At 43.9% G+C, this 17010-nt stretch overlaps 1 protein-coding gene across 1 annotated transcript in view; it reads right to left on the bottom strand.

The window, feature by feature from the left end:
• The window catches only part of EPC2 (enhancer of polycomb homolog 2), a 33477-nt gene that overhangs the window by 3484 nt on the left and 12983 nt on the right, over positions 1-17010 (bottom strand). Inside the window, exons 2-12 of the mRNA XM_066190434.1 lie at positions 16697-16856; positions 11706-11851; positions 9725-9931; positions 8979-9127; positions 8636-8768; positions 7447-7626; positions 7121-7210; positions 6500-6645; positions 6068-6411; positions 2023-2159; positions 413-572 (exon numbers count right to left, since the gene is read on the bottom strand). Of these exons, the coding sequence (XP_066046531.1) occupies positions 413-572; positions 2023-2159; positions 6068-6411; positions 6500-6645; positions 7121-7210; positions 7447-7626; positions 8636-8768; positions 8979-9127; positions 9725-9931; positions 11706-11851; positions 16697-16856 (1852 nt within the window). The remainder of the gene's footprint in view (positions 1-412; positions 573-2022; positions 2160-6067; positions 6412-6499; positions 6646-7120; positions 7211-7446; positions 7627-8635; positions 8769-8978; positions 9128-9724; positions 9932-11705; positions 11852-16696; positions 16857-17010) is intronic.

Genomic DNA, 17010 nt, shown 5'->3' with positions numbered 1-17010 from the left:
GCTGTCATTTAAACTGTTGATCAGAACAGGTTCTTAGAAGATAAGGACTACCAAAGGGAAAGCAAACAATGCTTTTCCAAGGTGAAGAGCACTAGGTGGGTTTATATTCATTTAACAACATCTATTGGACAAGGCTCTCAGGCACAGGGTGGGATTCTTGGGGCTGTCCTGTACAGGGCCAGGAGCTGGACTTTGATCATCCCTGTGGGTCCTTCCCAACTTCCATGATTCAAACCACTGCTCCAAAGTACTTTACAGAAGAATATTTAAAACGATCACAACTAAGAGATTTGATTGTTGTTGTTGTGGTTGTTTATTAATATTTTAGAACTCAGCAAGAAGATCAGTTGGTAATTCAGAGCAGCTGATGCTCTCAGCTGATCCCAGAGCAGGATTTCCAAGGGCTGCTCACCTGAAGGCTGGACAACACCGTTGATATTGTTGTGGCTGGTGTTCTGCTCCTTGGTCCCCTCGCTGCGCCCGGGGGCCGGGGCACTGACCACTGCAGAGGCAGCAAAGTGGGCACTGGCTGAATCCAGGGTTTTGGACATGCAGTCAGAGGTGCTGGAGCCCTGCAGGAAGAGGAGAAAGTGGTCTTCAATCATCCAATACAAAATGAAACATGCCTTAGGATTGCTTCAGTGCACAAGTGAGGCAAATAAATAAATAACAGCTTCTACGTGTGACCTAAACATGGAATATTTCTGTGTCACCAGAGTGAGGCAAAGTCAGAAATTGGCGTCCAAATGAGGGTTAAACAAGTGCTGCCCAACGCAGCCAGGCCAGTTCTCAGCACAACAAATCACTTTTGTCGTGTGTTGTTCAGCCCGGAGAGGGAAAGGCTCAGGGGAGAGCTCAGAGCCTCCTCCAGGGCTTGAAGGGGCTCCAGGAGAGGGGCTGGGGACAAGGGCTGCAGGGACAAGGCACAGGGAATGGCTTCCCACTGCCACAGGGCAGGGCTGCGTGGGAGATTGGGAATTCCTGGCTGGGCTGGAATTCCCAGATTTGCTGTGGCTGCCCCTGGATCCCTGGAATGTCCAAGGCCAGGCTGGATGGGGCTTGGAGCAGCCTGGGATGGCAGAAGGTGTCCCTGGAAGAACTGGATGGGCTTTAAGGCCCCTTCCAACCACAGAGGATTCCCTACGTCTGGAGACGTTTCCTCTAAGAAAACAACCGTGTCCTAAACCTCCTCTGTTCTGTCTCCAGGCAGGAGATGCTCTGCAGCTGCAAATCTCAGGGATGTTCAGTCTTTGTGGTGCCTCCACTGCGTGACTCGTGCCACAGAACAACTGCCCAGCACATTCTGGAATCCCACTGTTACTCCAGTTTCTACTGGAATGACTCAGCACTCTTATTGCAAAGAACATTAATTCTGCAATTTCAATTTATATTAACTAAGAAAATGACTTTGCACAGAAGCTTGGAGTGTTTTCAAGATCCAAAATTCGTTTGTTTTGTTTAAATATTCTGGCATCGTGTCTTCACGCTTACAAAAGATGCCATCAGTATCTGCCAACACAGAATCCCTGATTAATTGAAGTAGAAAACACTGAGGGGAAGGGACAACCAGCACATACAATGAGATATAAAATGCTCAAAGTAATACACATTTCCCTGGTAATAGACAACAGCAACAGCTTTTATATTTTATTACACAAATATGCAAAGCTCTCTTTTTCCTTTCAGGCAATTTTTAGTGCTCGTTGAACATCTGTTCATAACAGAACATGTTACCTCACAAGGTAATTTTATTGAAATCTCTTCAGAGCACTTACAGACAGGAGGAAGAGCTGAGAGCACACAGGGATATTTTTACACTGATAACTCCACGGATCCTCAGGTAACACATCCAGCTACAAAGTCATTTACTCAACTTGTAAAGTGCAGCCAACTTATTAAAAAAACCCTGAGCAAAGTGTCAGAGATTCCCTCTCAGATGTCCCACATTTTCTGGAGTGTCTTTAGGTCGACAGAGAAGAACAAAGAGGGTGAGGACACGCGGGCTGAGGGTGGGAGCAGTACCTGTGCTTTCGGATGTGTCTGTTGGGAGGAATGCTGAGATTGCTGCTTCTGCTGCAGCTGGGCCAGCTGCTGCCTCTGCATCTGCACTAACTGCTGTTGGTGTGTCTGGAACTGCTCCTCTGTGATCCCCCCTGTGACTGTGGGAAAGAAAGGAGCCACAGTTACACAAAACACCGGCCTGGAAAAGGCAAGAGCGCAGCTGAGGTGGGTGACAGGCGGCTGAGGATGGCAGAAATTGTGCCAGATGCACCCAACGTCTTCCAGATTATGTAAAGGAGAGGTCAAGCTGTGTTTTGTTTGTTGTGTTCTTTCATGGAATCAATTTGTAACAAAAGAATTCAGAGCTTTCCCTGCTTTTAAGCAGTTTCTATCTTTGGTGGTTTTATCCCCAGTAGTGGCTTTAGGCAAAAGCTTAAGAGAAATGATTCTCCTGGCTTTGAGGGAAGAAGCGCAGCCTAACAATCCGAGCGGAGGACAAAGAGCCCTGGGCTGAGCTGGGTGTCTTCTCTCCCAGTGAGCACTGGGCGAGGATTCCTGGACGATTTCCTTTCCTACAGCCCCGTGTTGTCCCTTTCCCAACACAGGGTGGACTCTGAGGGAAGCACACATCTGGTACAGGGGATTCTCCCTGTCAATTATTGTTTTAAATGCACTAAGAGTGTAGGGCTGCCACAGTAAGTTTATTTTTAAGAACCAGGTTAATGCCAGCCCAGGCATTTCACAGGCCCAGTACATGAGGGGGATGAAGTTAGAAAAGCTGGTTTGAATATTCTGCCCCTGAAGAATCTGCACACTTGGTAAAGTGAAAATACTGACAGGGGCTTCATGCTAAAACCTGAGCTGTGTGCAGTTACCCCAAGAAGCAAAGAAAGAATTCACTTTTCAAAGATTCCCATGAAAACATTTCAACGCTTTATCCCCAACTCTGTTTTTCCAGGACTGAAGGTGTGCTGCACCTCAAACACTTGGATTCTCAGGAATACTCCCTTATCGAGGGACACTGAGCCAACATTAAAACACAGAGTTATTCATCTCGCAGGGTTTGGCTCTTCCATTTATCACTTGCAGTAATCAGGGTTGTCCTGAAATCCCATTGGGAAAAAAATACCTGAATTAGGACTGCTTAGACATCAGAACTGAAACTTCTTTATACTGCTACATTATCAAAGCAGGTTTCAACTGGGTTAGGAGAACATTAAAAGTCCAATTACTTAAAAATTACTCCTCTTAAACTCTAGCAATATTATAATTTCCAACCTAAGTTTATTCTGCATTTAGCTTTACTTTGTTCCTCTTGCAGATTCTTAGCTAGAATTTAATTCCAAGTTACATCAGCTCAACCCTCAACATTCCCTCACAAAACACATGGCACTGCTGAAGGCCCCGGGGCCAAGAACAGCATTATGGAGTATTACATATATTTCTATTTTTAACTTCTGACGTAACAAATCCCAGAGAATGTGTTTTGTTTTATGGAAAGCTGCTCGAGAACAAGGTGAGGTTTCATGTTTTCAATCTCCTCTCCTTCCCAGTTTGTCACAGACCACAAAGTCATGGAATAACTGTGTTAGAGGACACAGGGAAGGTAATCCAGAATTCAATATTCCCTTACTCTGCCTGTCTGTGCCTGAATTTCAGGTATTTATCCAGTGGCCAGGCTGAGCTCAGCTATTCACCTTGTTATTAACCTGCAGATGCTCATTAGCACATTAAATATCATTTGCTTCTGTCAAATCAAACACTTGGAGGGTCCTGGAGGAAAGAAAAGAGCAAACTTCGACCCCGTCCCAAGGCAGCCTCTGAGGTCAGGGTTAAAAGCTCTGCAGCTTCACGAGGTTTTTATTTTATCAGAGCCTGACTGGGCTGAAAAACTGCACCACAACAGGGGGAAAAAGTCACCTCAGCTCTCCCTTCCAGGGAAAATAATCCAAACTTCTCCTTGGAAGGTTTGGATGATGTCACTTCCCTCAGGATTTGAAGGTTTTAACCAAAGATCAGTTTTGCAGGGTGCCCCAAAAGTGGCATTGCTTTAATTGCTCCTACAGGGTATTGAAGGCTGGGGGGAAAAAAAATACCTCTAAAAAGTCAAAGTTTGTTTCAAAAACAAAATCCTTCAGCTGGGAATAGCATCATGTCCAGCTGGCCTCTCTCTAGGGACAGGCTTTTCCCATTTGCAGCGCTTAAAACACAAGCAAGAAAATAATTTAGCTCCAAAAAATTGGTTCTTGATTCATGCACTCATTAGGTTATTCTGAAGAAAAGTTTACTCACAGACTTTTAAAATGAAAAAAAAGAAAAAAATCTGTCTGTACAATGTATTTGAGGAAATACCACAGTTGCTTTACTAATTCAGGGAAAAATATAACAGAGATGTAATTTTAAATGTTCTTGTACACCAGAAATCAAAGCAACTCCCCAGTCCTCTCTAAAACAAAACAGTAACAAAAATAAAAATAATCAGTTTAAGTACTGCCACCATTTCCTCTGGAGGGAGTATCAACTCAGTTGTAAAATTAACAGATTTCAACAATTACTTCCCAAAGAGAATGACTTCAGTAAATGCAACGACAGTGCCTGTGCTCATTTAGTGCACCACCAGACTCTGACCAGCCCTTTTACAATTTATTCCCTCTTTACTAGTGAGAAAACCCAAGAGCAGTGCCTCTTGCTGCTTCAGTTACTGGGGGAAGAATTCCGTTGTCTCTTGTGTCTGATCCTGTTCCAGAACTGCAGATCTGGGTTGTCATTTCAATCTGTGACAAAAAAGGTCCTCCCCAGCCATAAATTCCATGCATAATGTACTTCAATTACTGAGGGATTTCCATTTAATTTAAATGGATTCCTCAGATGATTTCTAAAATTATACCACAAGTTTATTACTATTCCTCTAAAAAAGTGGCTTTGATCCATCAGATTTGGTTTCATTCATTTTTCAGCTTGTTCTTTACCAGCTCCTGGTGTTTAGCAATAATCCCATCACACTGAACTGCCCCAGCTGGGATTCCTCAAGGTCTTTCAAGAAATAATTATATAAAACAAGCAATACATCATAGCTGGTTCTTTCCTGCAGCAGGAGAACACTCCTGTGCCAATCTGGTCACGGCAGAGAACAACCTAAAGGTGACACTGACCATACTGAGGAGCTGGGGAAGTATTGGGCTGGAATAAATATCCTGTGCCTCTGTCAGAGCAATTTAATGGCACCCAGGGATTCCAGAGATACATTACTGGAGAATAAAGACCCATTCCTGCAGCTTTGAGAGAGATGGAACATTCCACAACCACAGAGATGACAGAATTCAGGGTCAGGCTATTCCATGGTTTCATTATCCTGGTTGACAATACAGGATGGAGCAGGGATATGCTCAGGTGCTGGCTGTTGTAGGAGATCTCCTTTGCTGTATGTCAAATTCTTCAGATTTTTGGAGAACCGTATCATTATCACTCCCCCATGATTATAAAGAAGTGACAGTGTTAAAACTTGAGCCATTGCAACTCCAGCTCATGAAGCAAAGTGATGCAAACACTGCTCAATTTAAGCTTAAAGCAGTTTTTTCACCACTGTCAAGGTTTTTACCATTTTCAGACCTTTCCACACCTGCTCAGGGCACTTGGGAACTTCCTACATTTGCCTGAGTCAAAAATGAAAACTGGCAACAAGAAAAACGAGCCACAACCCCACCCTCCTCCCCAAGAAACCACCAGATTTGTTTTGCATTCATCACCAGCATTCTCCTACCCTTAAACAAGGTTAGACCAATTAGTGCCATTAAGACTCAATTAGACCTAAACAACTCTTCAAATGAGCAGAATCCCTGCTTTGAATTATGTCTGAATCCAGCACTTCAAATGCTTAAGGAAGCAAAGCAGGAGGAAGAAATGTTTGTGGGAAGTTTCTGTAATGTTTTAAGAAATTTACAACAGTCAGGCTGTAGCTATGGTGAGCTCCACACCGGTGCTGAGGATCTCATCAGTCCAGCCACCAAGAAACCCCCCCCCAAAATTCAGTATTTTAAACCCCAGGAGATGCCAAATCCTTGCCTACCTGATATGCCATTCTTGCTGGTGTTCAATAAAGCTACAGATGCTGCAGAGACTCTTTTATTATTCACAGTCTGCCCTGCTTTCCTTGAGGTACATTCTTCACTATCACTGTCCTGGACATTGAGTAGCCTGGGCTGGAAACACTGCAGTCGACATGATCTGATATTGCTTAGGATTTCAGGAAGGGACAGTCTGTTTTCACAATGTTTATTGGAAGCATTGGTCCGTGAAAAATTAGAAGAAAAGTCTAAAGTCTGGGAAGAGCTTGAAAAACTGTTCAGCATTTCGGGGTCAATCTGCCTCAAGACAGGATCGTGTTCTGTGGATATTCGGTCCATGATAACCCTGATGGAAGAGGAGGAGGAAAATCATCAGGTTTTTAATATTTTATCCTTTGAAGGGGAATGAAGAATTAAAAACAAGCCGACTGTACCTTCCACCCCTGCCAATCCTCCTCCTTGCAAATCCTATACATCTCCTTGGGATTGTAAGGGTTGTAAGGCAATGCCTGAACCTCAGTTTGTCCAATTCTGCCAGTTCGGGGCTTTCAGACGAAGGATTCGTTTGGTCCAAACGAGGCTGTGAAGAAAGAAAAGGCAATTTTATACTCCAAGTGTGCCTTGATAAGGGCACTGCTGGTTCTCACGCACAGCACAGAACTTGTGGTTTATGTTGAATTAACCAGTAATAGCTTCAGCAGTTAAAAAATTCACTCTAACGTTTAGGCTGTTAAATACTCGGCTTCTAACAGCGACGGAAAAGTTGGAGAAAATGAAAAAAGAAGTTTTCAGTCATCTCAATATCTTTTGGCAAAGGAATTAACTCACAGGCTAAGGGAAGAAAGGAAGGAGGATGAATTCTAAGCAAGTGGCAAGTTCAGCTTTCAGAGCCGAGCAGAAAAGGGGATGTTCCTGCAATTGTCTTTGGACTCACCAAAGCATCAAAGCTCTGGTGGTGAGAGTGGGAACAGAACTCCAAACCAGCACTGTGCCAACCTGAATTTAAAGAAACCACCACGAAACCCAACAGCACAGCAGATACTGCGACCACTTACAGCGTAATACTGGCATCCTGCTCTTCTCCTGAAAGCACAAGGCCCATCAGGATCATTTTCTTCTTCTGCTTCTGAAACTGGTGAGGGCACCTAGACCAGAAAACATCATCATTCAACAACTGCCACATCTGTGTAACTGTATTTATTATAAAAGTTTGCGTTTCTGTAACGTGAGCTGCCATGTTTATATAGCAAAGCACAGCTTGGAAGGAAAACTCAGTTTATACAAGGAGCTTTTAAATATATTCAGAGCTGGGGCAAGCCAGGCTGGCCCAATGCCAGCTAAGTGGAATTTCTGCCTGGTGCACACAGATTTTGGTGGTTACCTGTGGGAACTCATCCTCATCAGAGCTGTGGAAGTCGTACTGCTTGATGTCACTCTTGCTGAGCACAGGCAAGGGCTCAGCCAGGGGCTGAGGGGTCACCACACACTCCAGCTTGGGCTTCTTCAGGTACTTCTTCTTCTGCCGGACCACATCGGACACCTCCTCCTTCAGGTGAGGATGCTGCTCGGGGAAAGCAAACAGGAAATTCTAAAAACTAACATTTTAAAGCGTTCTAAAAGCGTGAGAAAACTTCATTGCATCGAGGCAGGGCTGCTTGATCTTGCAAAGGCTCTGCAGATGTTACAGACTCATTGTGCAAAACTTACTGAACGTATTAAACCCCTTTAATACGTTCTTTTTCTTTTCTGATTGTTTTTACAGGTATTTATTAATTATTATTAAATTAATTAATTAATAGTTAATAATCTGAGAGCTCTGGAGCCATGAGAGGCTCTGAGAGGCTCCTCACTCTGCACTACACACTCAGTACATTGTCATTGAAATTCCTCTTGCAATTATTTTCTGAGATCTCATTTTTCCCCGGCACTTTCAATTTCCTGAACTGCTTGGACATGTTCAAAAGAAACAATTTAATTTGTTTCCTGTTTCTCACAGAGCTGACACTTTTGAACAGATGTGATGCTATTTGGGTTGGCTATTTAAGATTTTTCTCACATAAACCCTCTGCAGCAGAGCAATTCCATCGATATTGAACTGTCCACTTGAACACAAACGTTATTAAACTTCAAAGCTCCCACTTGAAAAGATTATTTCACTTGCAAAATTCTCCATTTGAAGGAGATGCACCAGTGCAGTTTTTAAAAAGTGTTTAAATTTACCCTGAATTAACACTCATCAATAAGAGCCTGACTGAAACGAAGTCCAGTGATGGAGCTCGGCTTGGGAACCGGAGGAGAAACACGAGGAATGCCAAAATTCCTGGAGAAGCAGCATTACTCCGGGCTCTGTGTGGAATTCCGGGACCACTAGGTGTCGCAGGTGCTAAATACAAATTTCCAGAGGTCTTCAACTCTCAGCCTCACCCCCAAGCATTTTAACTCCTAACAGTTCAGGTTATTTGTTCAGAGACAAGTCTGAATTCAAAATTTATCCAAAAGAATGACGATTCCAAAGGAATGATGATCCCAGGAATAAGAGACTCATGGTAGGGGGAAAAAAAAAATCTTACCTTAACTTTACATTCTTGAACTTTGTGGTGGTTCCCATTGTGGAGAGATGATGGAGTTGTGCCCATCTCTTTCTCGGGTCTGTTCAGCTTCACTTCATTGAGGATTTCACCTCCATAATCACCCAAATGGTACCTGAAAAAAACCAGGATTAAAACTACAGGGCTGCACTTCCACTGGGAAATGTCTGAAAGACACAAACCAGTGTCTTCCAATTGTCTATACAAATTCCTTCTCTTTTAGCTCCTGAAGTTTATGGTGCTATAATAAATAAATTACGAGAGATGATTTCAAAGCCATTTAATAAAAATTTTAAACCTTGGTTTTTATAACCTGGAATTTTACCTTTTCTCCACAACTTCCAACGTTAAATGCAACAGCTCCCGTTTAGTTTTCTCTCTCCTCTTAATCATCTCCAGAATGGTTATGGCTCTGCTAAACTCCCTCCTTAATTTCAACATCTTCTCATAAGATGCTTCATCGTTCTTTCGGTTCTGTTGAGAGATGAAACCAATTTTTAGTCAAAAGCAAAAACCATGTGGCACAAACTGCAAAAATAAAGTTATATAATGCTGCTGCAAACGAGGCCCATGAGGACGCTCCAGAGCAGATTTTCCTAAAGCAGATCCTACTTAGCAAACAAAGCCACAAAAAGCAAACAAACCCCGTTTTAAGTGTAGACTGAGAAGAACTTTTCAGCCATTTCCCCCCTCCGTGTTTTGCTCAAGGTTCCAGATCAACCCAGTGGAAGTTTGTCAGAACAAGGAACCCAAGCCTTGGTTCCTACAAAACCTTCCCCACCTTGATTCCACGCACCGTAAGGCTGTGCACGTGTACAAAGCAAAATGTAATTACAGATGAAAGGTTCAAATCTTTCCATGCTCCAAATACCAAAACTGGGAAATTGTTTCCCCTTTTCCCACAAGAAAGGGAAGCTCCCAACCCAGCAGGTTGTGTGTGTGTGCCAGGCACTGCTCTGAGTTACAGCTCAAGAAACGGACGGATGGTAAAACATCTCCCCTAAGACACTGGACAAGGCTCCAAATTATCCAGAAGTGTAAAATTCCAAGCAGCACTTGCTGCCAGGTCACCTTTCTGGTCTGCATCTTCTCAGTCCTCCTGCGGAAGGCCACGTAGGGGTCGTTGTTGGTGGAGCCATCCCTCTTCTCCTGCTTGATCTGCGGGATGAGCGAGGGCCCCCGGCAGTTCTTGCGCTTCCTCACCCAGTAGTCGTAGACAGCCTTGATCAGGTAATCGTCCTCGTTGAGCAGCAGCTTGGCTTCCTGCAGGGTCACCAGCTGCAGGGGGACAGGGAAAAAGCTGCACGTGGCACGGGGGTGGCAGGGAAGGTCACCACACTCACACCAATCGTGCACTTTCTGCACCAACTTCAGTATTTTCCAGCACCAAGAGTAAAGGGATGAAAAAACATTCATGGAAATCCAATTTTTCTGAACCAGCAACAGCTCTTTCATCCAGTGGTCTACAATTCCATCAATCTTTCATGAAATCTGAGAACGCTTTGAAACAACGACAAGCACAGGATAGAAAGACCTTACTAGAGTCTGCTGGTCATGATTTGGGAATCATTTTAATCTGACTAATTTTTCCTACAAAAGAAAAAGTCTCCTACTGGTTAACCTTTATTAATGTGTAATCCTTTGCAGCTGAATGCTGATTCTCCTAGAAGTGAATTTACTTCTTAATTATTTCCCCCCCAAATATTTACTTTGTGATAGAGCAGGATGCCTGTTTATTCCAGCCTGGACACACAAAGCTGTTCACTTGTGTGCTGAGTTATTTCAGTAGGTGGTAGCTCTACACAGGTCATTTAAAGATAAAAATTAAATCCATGTTCAGCTTTTTATATGGAAATCAGACTCTAAATAAATGCTAAAATATCTCTAAATAGTGCATTAGTTTAACAGGCTCATATCATCTTCAACCCATCTATTAAATAAAAAGAAAATAGTACCTCTAGTACTACTTAAAAAGAAGTCAGGCAGCACTTCATCTGCCCCATAATTTGAAAAATATCAACTGAACCACTTAATTTACACTTCTGCAGTGTGTCAACCTTAAATCTTGTCCCTATGTTAGGAGAAGCAAAAAAAGGAAACATCACATTTTGCAAAGTTAAGGAAATCCTGAGTGTAACCATGGCTACTCTTCAATTTAACTTCATTACTCCAGCAAAGAAAGGTGAGAGCAGCATCAGAAGGATGAATATTGATCATGAGAAGTGAGCACCAGAATGGCCTGAACTGAAAGCCAAAGCAGGGGTGTCTTTATCAAAGCTCCAAACACATGTTCAACAAGTGTCACCCAATGTATTCCCTGTTTTTCCCTTCATTCCCATTTTCTTAGCATAGTAAGAAATCTCTGCCTTTCTGAAGTTGCTCTAAAATGGAGAAAAATAGAATAATCTGACCTTTTACCAAACAGTACTGAACTAAATCTTGTTAAGGAACTGAGGCAGAGCCATGGATCCCACCAGGGATTTCTCACTCCCACAAAGCCTCATCTCACTGGGAAGTAACTCCACCTGTCACAAACTTGACTTGCACAAACTGATCCCTCAGGTGGAGTTTAGCAGTAAATATTTTGGGCTGTAAGACCCTTCGGCACACACACTGCCCTCCTGGAGCAGCTCAGGATCTGATTTAACACTGGTACAAGGTGAATTCACTGTCTGTGCTTCTAACCTTGAAAAACCAACCCAAGACAACGTCCAGCAGGAACAAATGTAACAAAATTTGGATTCTGATCTGTTTAGAGGTATTTCTACACCTACTGATCATCACAAGCCAACAGTGGTAAAACAAGCTGTGTGCCTCTAACACACCGTGGTCAGGAATTAAAATTTCCAGTCAATCCCTGCAACCCCAAAGCTCCTTCCCCACCTGTTTTATCTGAAGTTACCAATATTGACACAGGAGACAGCAATGTGATTTCTGTGGAACTGCAGACACTCCAACACACTTCTCCTGTAAGCAGGAAATAAACCCGAGCACCCACCTAGAAGCATCCCCCAGGAAAGCAAAACCTCTCAGTGATTTCTTCACACCTTACCTGGCTAGAACTGGCTTTTTCGAGTCTGTCAACCATTATTTCAAACTGCAGTGGCTTGATTTCCATCTTCCTGTTCAGCCTGTTCAGTAGGGTCTCATCCTCAGAGTCCATATCATAATCTGGCTGTTCATTGTCCAGATTAAAGGCTGGAACACAAGAAATTGAAACGCTGGGTTAAGTAACACACTCTGGACACACATCAGGAATCAAAGATGATTGAGAAAATTCCTGACCAGCAACTCTCTGCCAGAACACTTTCTTTACTCTAAGAAGTTTCCCCATGTAACACAACACAGGTAGAAGTTGCTTGTCTCCAACTTCCAGCATGAAAGGAATCCAAGAAGTTTCATTTGAAGTGACCTGAAGGAGTGAAAGGCACAGAAACTTTCATGGATCTTTGCAAAACAACGGCAAAGATGCTTGATGGTACTGATACAATACAGTTCCTCCAGAATATCATGGGAAGATAATTAAACCATTTTCAGTCAAATCCCAGACTTGGAGAAAAAGCATTTACACTGAAGTTCCAATATAATTTCTGTTGCCCAGTTTTAAACTGTACACCAAACCTAAAGTGTAAAGTATTTAATAAACTAAACTTTTTCTTCTTTCATGTAACTGTAGGAATGCTAGACCAAACCTATGGGAATTGTCACTTCTTCTCCAAAACCACCTCAGCTGTGGATGTAGGGCCTGACAATTCCTTCAGGCTCTCCAAATACTCAGTTCTCAACTTCTCAGCAAAGCTCATGTCCTTGTTACTAATTGCGCTAATCAGTTTCCACACCTGACAAAGTTCCTGGTCCTATAAAAGCAGAAGGAAGTTCTCATTCAGGTAACACGGCAGAAATCAAATTTTACAATAAAAGTGAGTAAATTGCACGTGACAGTAAGAACTGTTAATAGAAACATTCACTGTACACCTAATAAAACCCTGAAGGGGTGACACACCAGCTCCAACACTCCCAGTGATTCAATCAGCACTGCAATAACAGCAGTTAATTGGCCTGATGAAATACATTCTATTCTTAACAGACAAACAGCACTATCTTATCTCCATGCTCTTCACTTGTGGCTGTACCAAGTGCTAATTTAAAAACCTCTGCTACTGAGCTGCCCTGTGTGCTCTGAGAGCACCTTAAAACAAAAAGCTGGAAAAGCAGGAGCAAAAAAAAACCCACAAAACAAGTCTTTAAAACAAATCCCAGTGTTTTCCCTCCCACAGGCAGGTGGTCAGCAGCGTCCTTCCACATCTCTCTGTGAGCCAGTGCAACAAATGAGCTAAACCACTAGCAGTTTTCATTTATTGAGGCACAGAAACTCAGCCAGATGCAGCTGGGAAGGGCTAAAAAGCAGCTCCTCAGCATCTTCAGCTCAAGCTGGTCCCTCTCAGAGGAGACACTGCCCAGCTGTACCGAGAAGAGTCCTCTGACCTGCCACACACTCTAACAATTCATTGGAGGAGAAATTAATAACAGGCTGTAACCATGTGTCAAGAACTGCTGGCAATATTAATCCAGTAATGCAAGTTGCATGGTGAGTTTATTTAAGACACTGTCACTGGGCATGTGACCAAGGGCTCTCCCACAATTAACTGTGTGTGAGATCTGAACTGCAGCTTTCACCATCAGAGCTGCCTCTCCAGCAGATCACTGCTCACATGTGGACTGAAAACCATTAAAGGCCACAAAAAGCTTGTTTGCCCTCAGGCAGATGTTGGTTTCACATCAGAAAAGATGTCAACCTATTGCCTGTCAGTAGATAATTCAATAATCCCCTGTGGACAAAGTGTTTCCAGCCAGTCTTTCCAAGGCAGAGTATCAGAGAGCAGGATGATCTGTGACAGAGAAGATGTTGTTGTAAATTGTGAGCAGTGCCAGTAAACTTCCCTTCATTTCCACAGTGGGAAAAGAAGAGTCACTAAAAGGTCTTGAACCATCCAGAATAAAATCAGGATCAAGTGAGAGGAGACCAGGAGACACCAAGACAAGCAAAAAGAAAAGAAAAAGCCCAACCATTCCATCCAAAAGTATCTTAAAACACCCACCACCCTCAGGAACGCACTGTGGAGATCAGTGACGGGCAGGCAGGTTACTCCCAGCTCCTGGAGTGACCCCACGGTGCACCTCAGCTGCAAGCAGGGGGACCCCCCTCTACCTGCTCACTACTTTGATAAATATTCGAGATGATAAAAGGCACCCCACAGGCAGTGCCAGGATCAGCACACATCAGACAAATCCAGTCGCATTTTCTTGAGCCAACCAATTTCTCCAGGAACATCCCAGTGATCCCACCTGGGCAATTCCTCCAGGAACATCCCAGTGATCCCACCTGGGCAATTCCTCCAGGAACATCCCAGCAATCCCACCTGGGCAATTTCTCCAGGAACATCCCAGCGATCCCACCTGGGCAATTTCTCCAGGAACACCCCAGCGATCCCACCTGGACAATTCCTCCAGGAACATCCCAGTGATCCCACCTGGACAATTCCTCCAGGAACACCCCAGTGATCCCACCTGGGCAATTTCTCCAGGAACATCCCAGTGATCCCACCTGGGCAATTTCTCCAGGAACATCCCAGGGATCCCACCTGGGAACTTTCTCCAGGAACATCCTGGTGATCCCACCTGGGCAATTCCTCCAGGAACATCCCAGTGATCCCACCTGGACAATCTCTCCAGGAACACCCCAGTGATCCCACCTGGGAACTTTCTCCAGGAACACCCCAGTCATCCCACCTGGGAACTTTCTCCAGGAACACCCCAGTCATCCCACCTGGGAACTTTCTCCAGGAACACCTCAGTGATCCCACCTGGGAACTTTCTCCAGGACTTGCTGCTTTGCTCACTGCTGCTGCAAACACAACAGCCAGGTCCCACCCTCTGCCACTCCACCCACTCCCAGCAGCACCTGCCAGAGGGATTTGCTTTTTTGTTTACTGGAGCTCCCCCAGGAGCTGAGCTTGTACCAACTCACACAAACGCAATTTGTTTCTCACTGAGGTTACACTGAACTGGCTTTACCCTGACTAAATTACCTCACTTCATTTAGCTAAATAAATTAAGGCTGTGGTTCCACACTCACTGCTGCTGCCACAGGCTGGAGCTCCCAGTGCTCCCGGTGCAAACACAGCCCTGCCACCCCCTGTGCCAACAGCAGCCCCCAGGCCTGGAAATACAGAGGGTCACCCAACCAAGAAATGAAACTTTCCCCCAAAAAGTTCCTTTTAAGGATGACTGCAGCTCATCCCCCACTTCATGAACATTGTGTCACGGTTTCTGCGAGGGGACACTTGTTTTCCATCCCCTCAGCTCTAATTTAAGTCCAAATTTACCAATTTCATCTCTCTGCTAATTATCAACAACTTAAAAAGCATCTCCATGATACTGATGCTACAAATATTCTTGGGAAAAGATGAAGCACGCTGGAACAATTAGAATAGTTCAAGGGTTTTTTCCTTGACATTCAGCTCAGTATCAGCTGTGTCGGTTATTCACAAATTCCAGGCTTTACAAAGAAATTCACTTTTCTCTGCTTGGAACCACTGATCTAAATGAACAAATGTTAAAAAATAATAAAATCTTAGGCTACCAGAATCCCAGCAAAACATGGATTATGGTTTGTGTCCTCCTGGCGATTTCCACCAGTTTATGTAACTTCCCTGCCCAAAGTGGGGATTGCTGCTATTTGTGCTCTAAGCATTAAAAGAGAATTTCTAAGCAGTTTATGTAGCATAAAGCTGCCTTGTATCACACCTACTCCATCCACAATATGTGGGAAAAATTCTCTAGGAGCAGTATCTGGTATTTATCTTCAGCTCAAATACCTTCTGTAATTCTGTCCAGAAAAGACTCTGAGTCTCAACAAGACAAAGAGAATTTTGGCATAATATATTTAACATCTTTAGACACGTTTATTAACAGCATTCACAGCGTTTCTGGCAGTGTCCAACAATGACCAGAATAAAATAAATCCCTTGGTTTCAATTCATTCAGCCTGCCTTGCTTCCAAGTTTGTTTCTTTTATTAAGGAGAGAAACAATCCCTTTTAACTGACTTTCCACCATGGTCTGTATTGCACCACAGAGGACCCTGAGCACATTATTTCCAAAATATCCTATTTTGTAAATAAATGGAAAAAAAAAAAAACTGGACACTTCCCCAAGCTGCTGAGAAATGATCCAATAATTGAACCAAAGGTTTTGCTACAAAGGTAACTCCTGGGAAGAATCCAAGTGACCGGAACACCCCCGGAGGCACATCCTGCCAAGGACAAACATGAACTTTGTGAGTGCCAAGGAACCACTGAACTGTCACAGTGGCACTTGTCAACACAACATCGACCAAAAAAAGTGGGAAAATTAATCCACAAGTTTAGATTCATGAGATCTCGTAAGACATAAGCTCATGCAGAATATTTTGTTTTATCTCTCAAATAAACTCAGAGTTCCCTGCTGGAATGGAATTGTTCAGTTTTAGCCAAACTCAGAGAGAAGTGACTGTTACCCAGCCCTGCCAGAACTCTGTTATGAGCAGCAGGACAAAGGCTGATTTCATGCCCAGAAACTCTTCTGCATTTATGGAGAGCTTCGGAGTCATCAGGTGAGCAAGACAACCTCTCTCCTGCTCCCTACATCAGCCCAAGCACCCAGGAGGCAGCTGGGCAGCCTCAGTCATTCCTTCTAAGGACTAGCAAGGAAAAACCCCAAGAAGTGAGGCAGGGTCAGGAATACCGGAGGCCCAAGAGGCAGGATGAGGCTCAGCACGTGCTGCACATGGACAGAGCAGCAGCACAGAGCCAGGAACACAAACCCAGCGGCAAAACTCCCACTTCACCAGCAACTGTCACTTCTCCCAGAACTTGAGGAAATACTGGAATTCCCATCTCTAAATGGATTTCTGAGTCAGCAACTGTGACCTCAAGACAAAAGTTCCTCAGGTGAAACAAGGAGAGGCTGAACAGACACAACAAACCCCACGTTTGTAACTCACGCTGGATGTGGATGAACTGCTTTGGTTGCTTGAACTCTCCTTTGTACAAACGATTGTAGTAGTTGACGTTGCTCTCCGCCTCAGGGACTGGGATCACCATGCTCTCCTTCTTTTCTCTGAAAACTTGCTGTGCTGAGATTGCCCGTTGCAGATGATGTTCCTGCAAGGGGAAAATGGGAGAGGTCACTCGGGTAGCAGTGTATGAAGTGTATATAAAAGACAGTCAGGGTTTTCTCCCACTGTTTTCCTACAGAGTGGAGGCTTTGCTGGGTTTTCAGAGGCCAGCAGGATGTTTGTTCCCAGGATGTGTTCTC

The sequence above is a fragment of the Chamaea fasciata genome, unplaced genomic scaffold, assembly GCF_029207755.1.
Source record: "Chamaea fasciata isolate MVZ Bird 193981 ecotype frontalis unplaced genomic scaffold, bChaFas1.0.hap1 SCAF_8, whole genome shotgun sequence".
NCBI classification, from domain to species: Eukaryota; Metazoa; Chordata; class Aves; order Passeriformes; family Sylviidae; genus Chamaea; species Chamaea fasciata.
The sequence above is the reverse complement of the archived record's forward strand: the minus strand, read 5'-3'. Positions and strand labels throughout refer to the sequence as shown.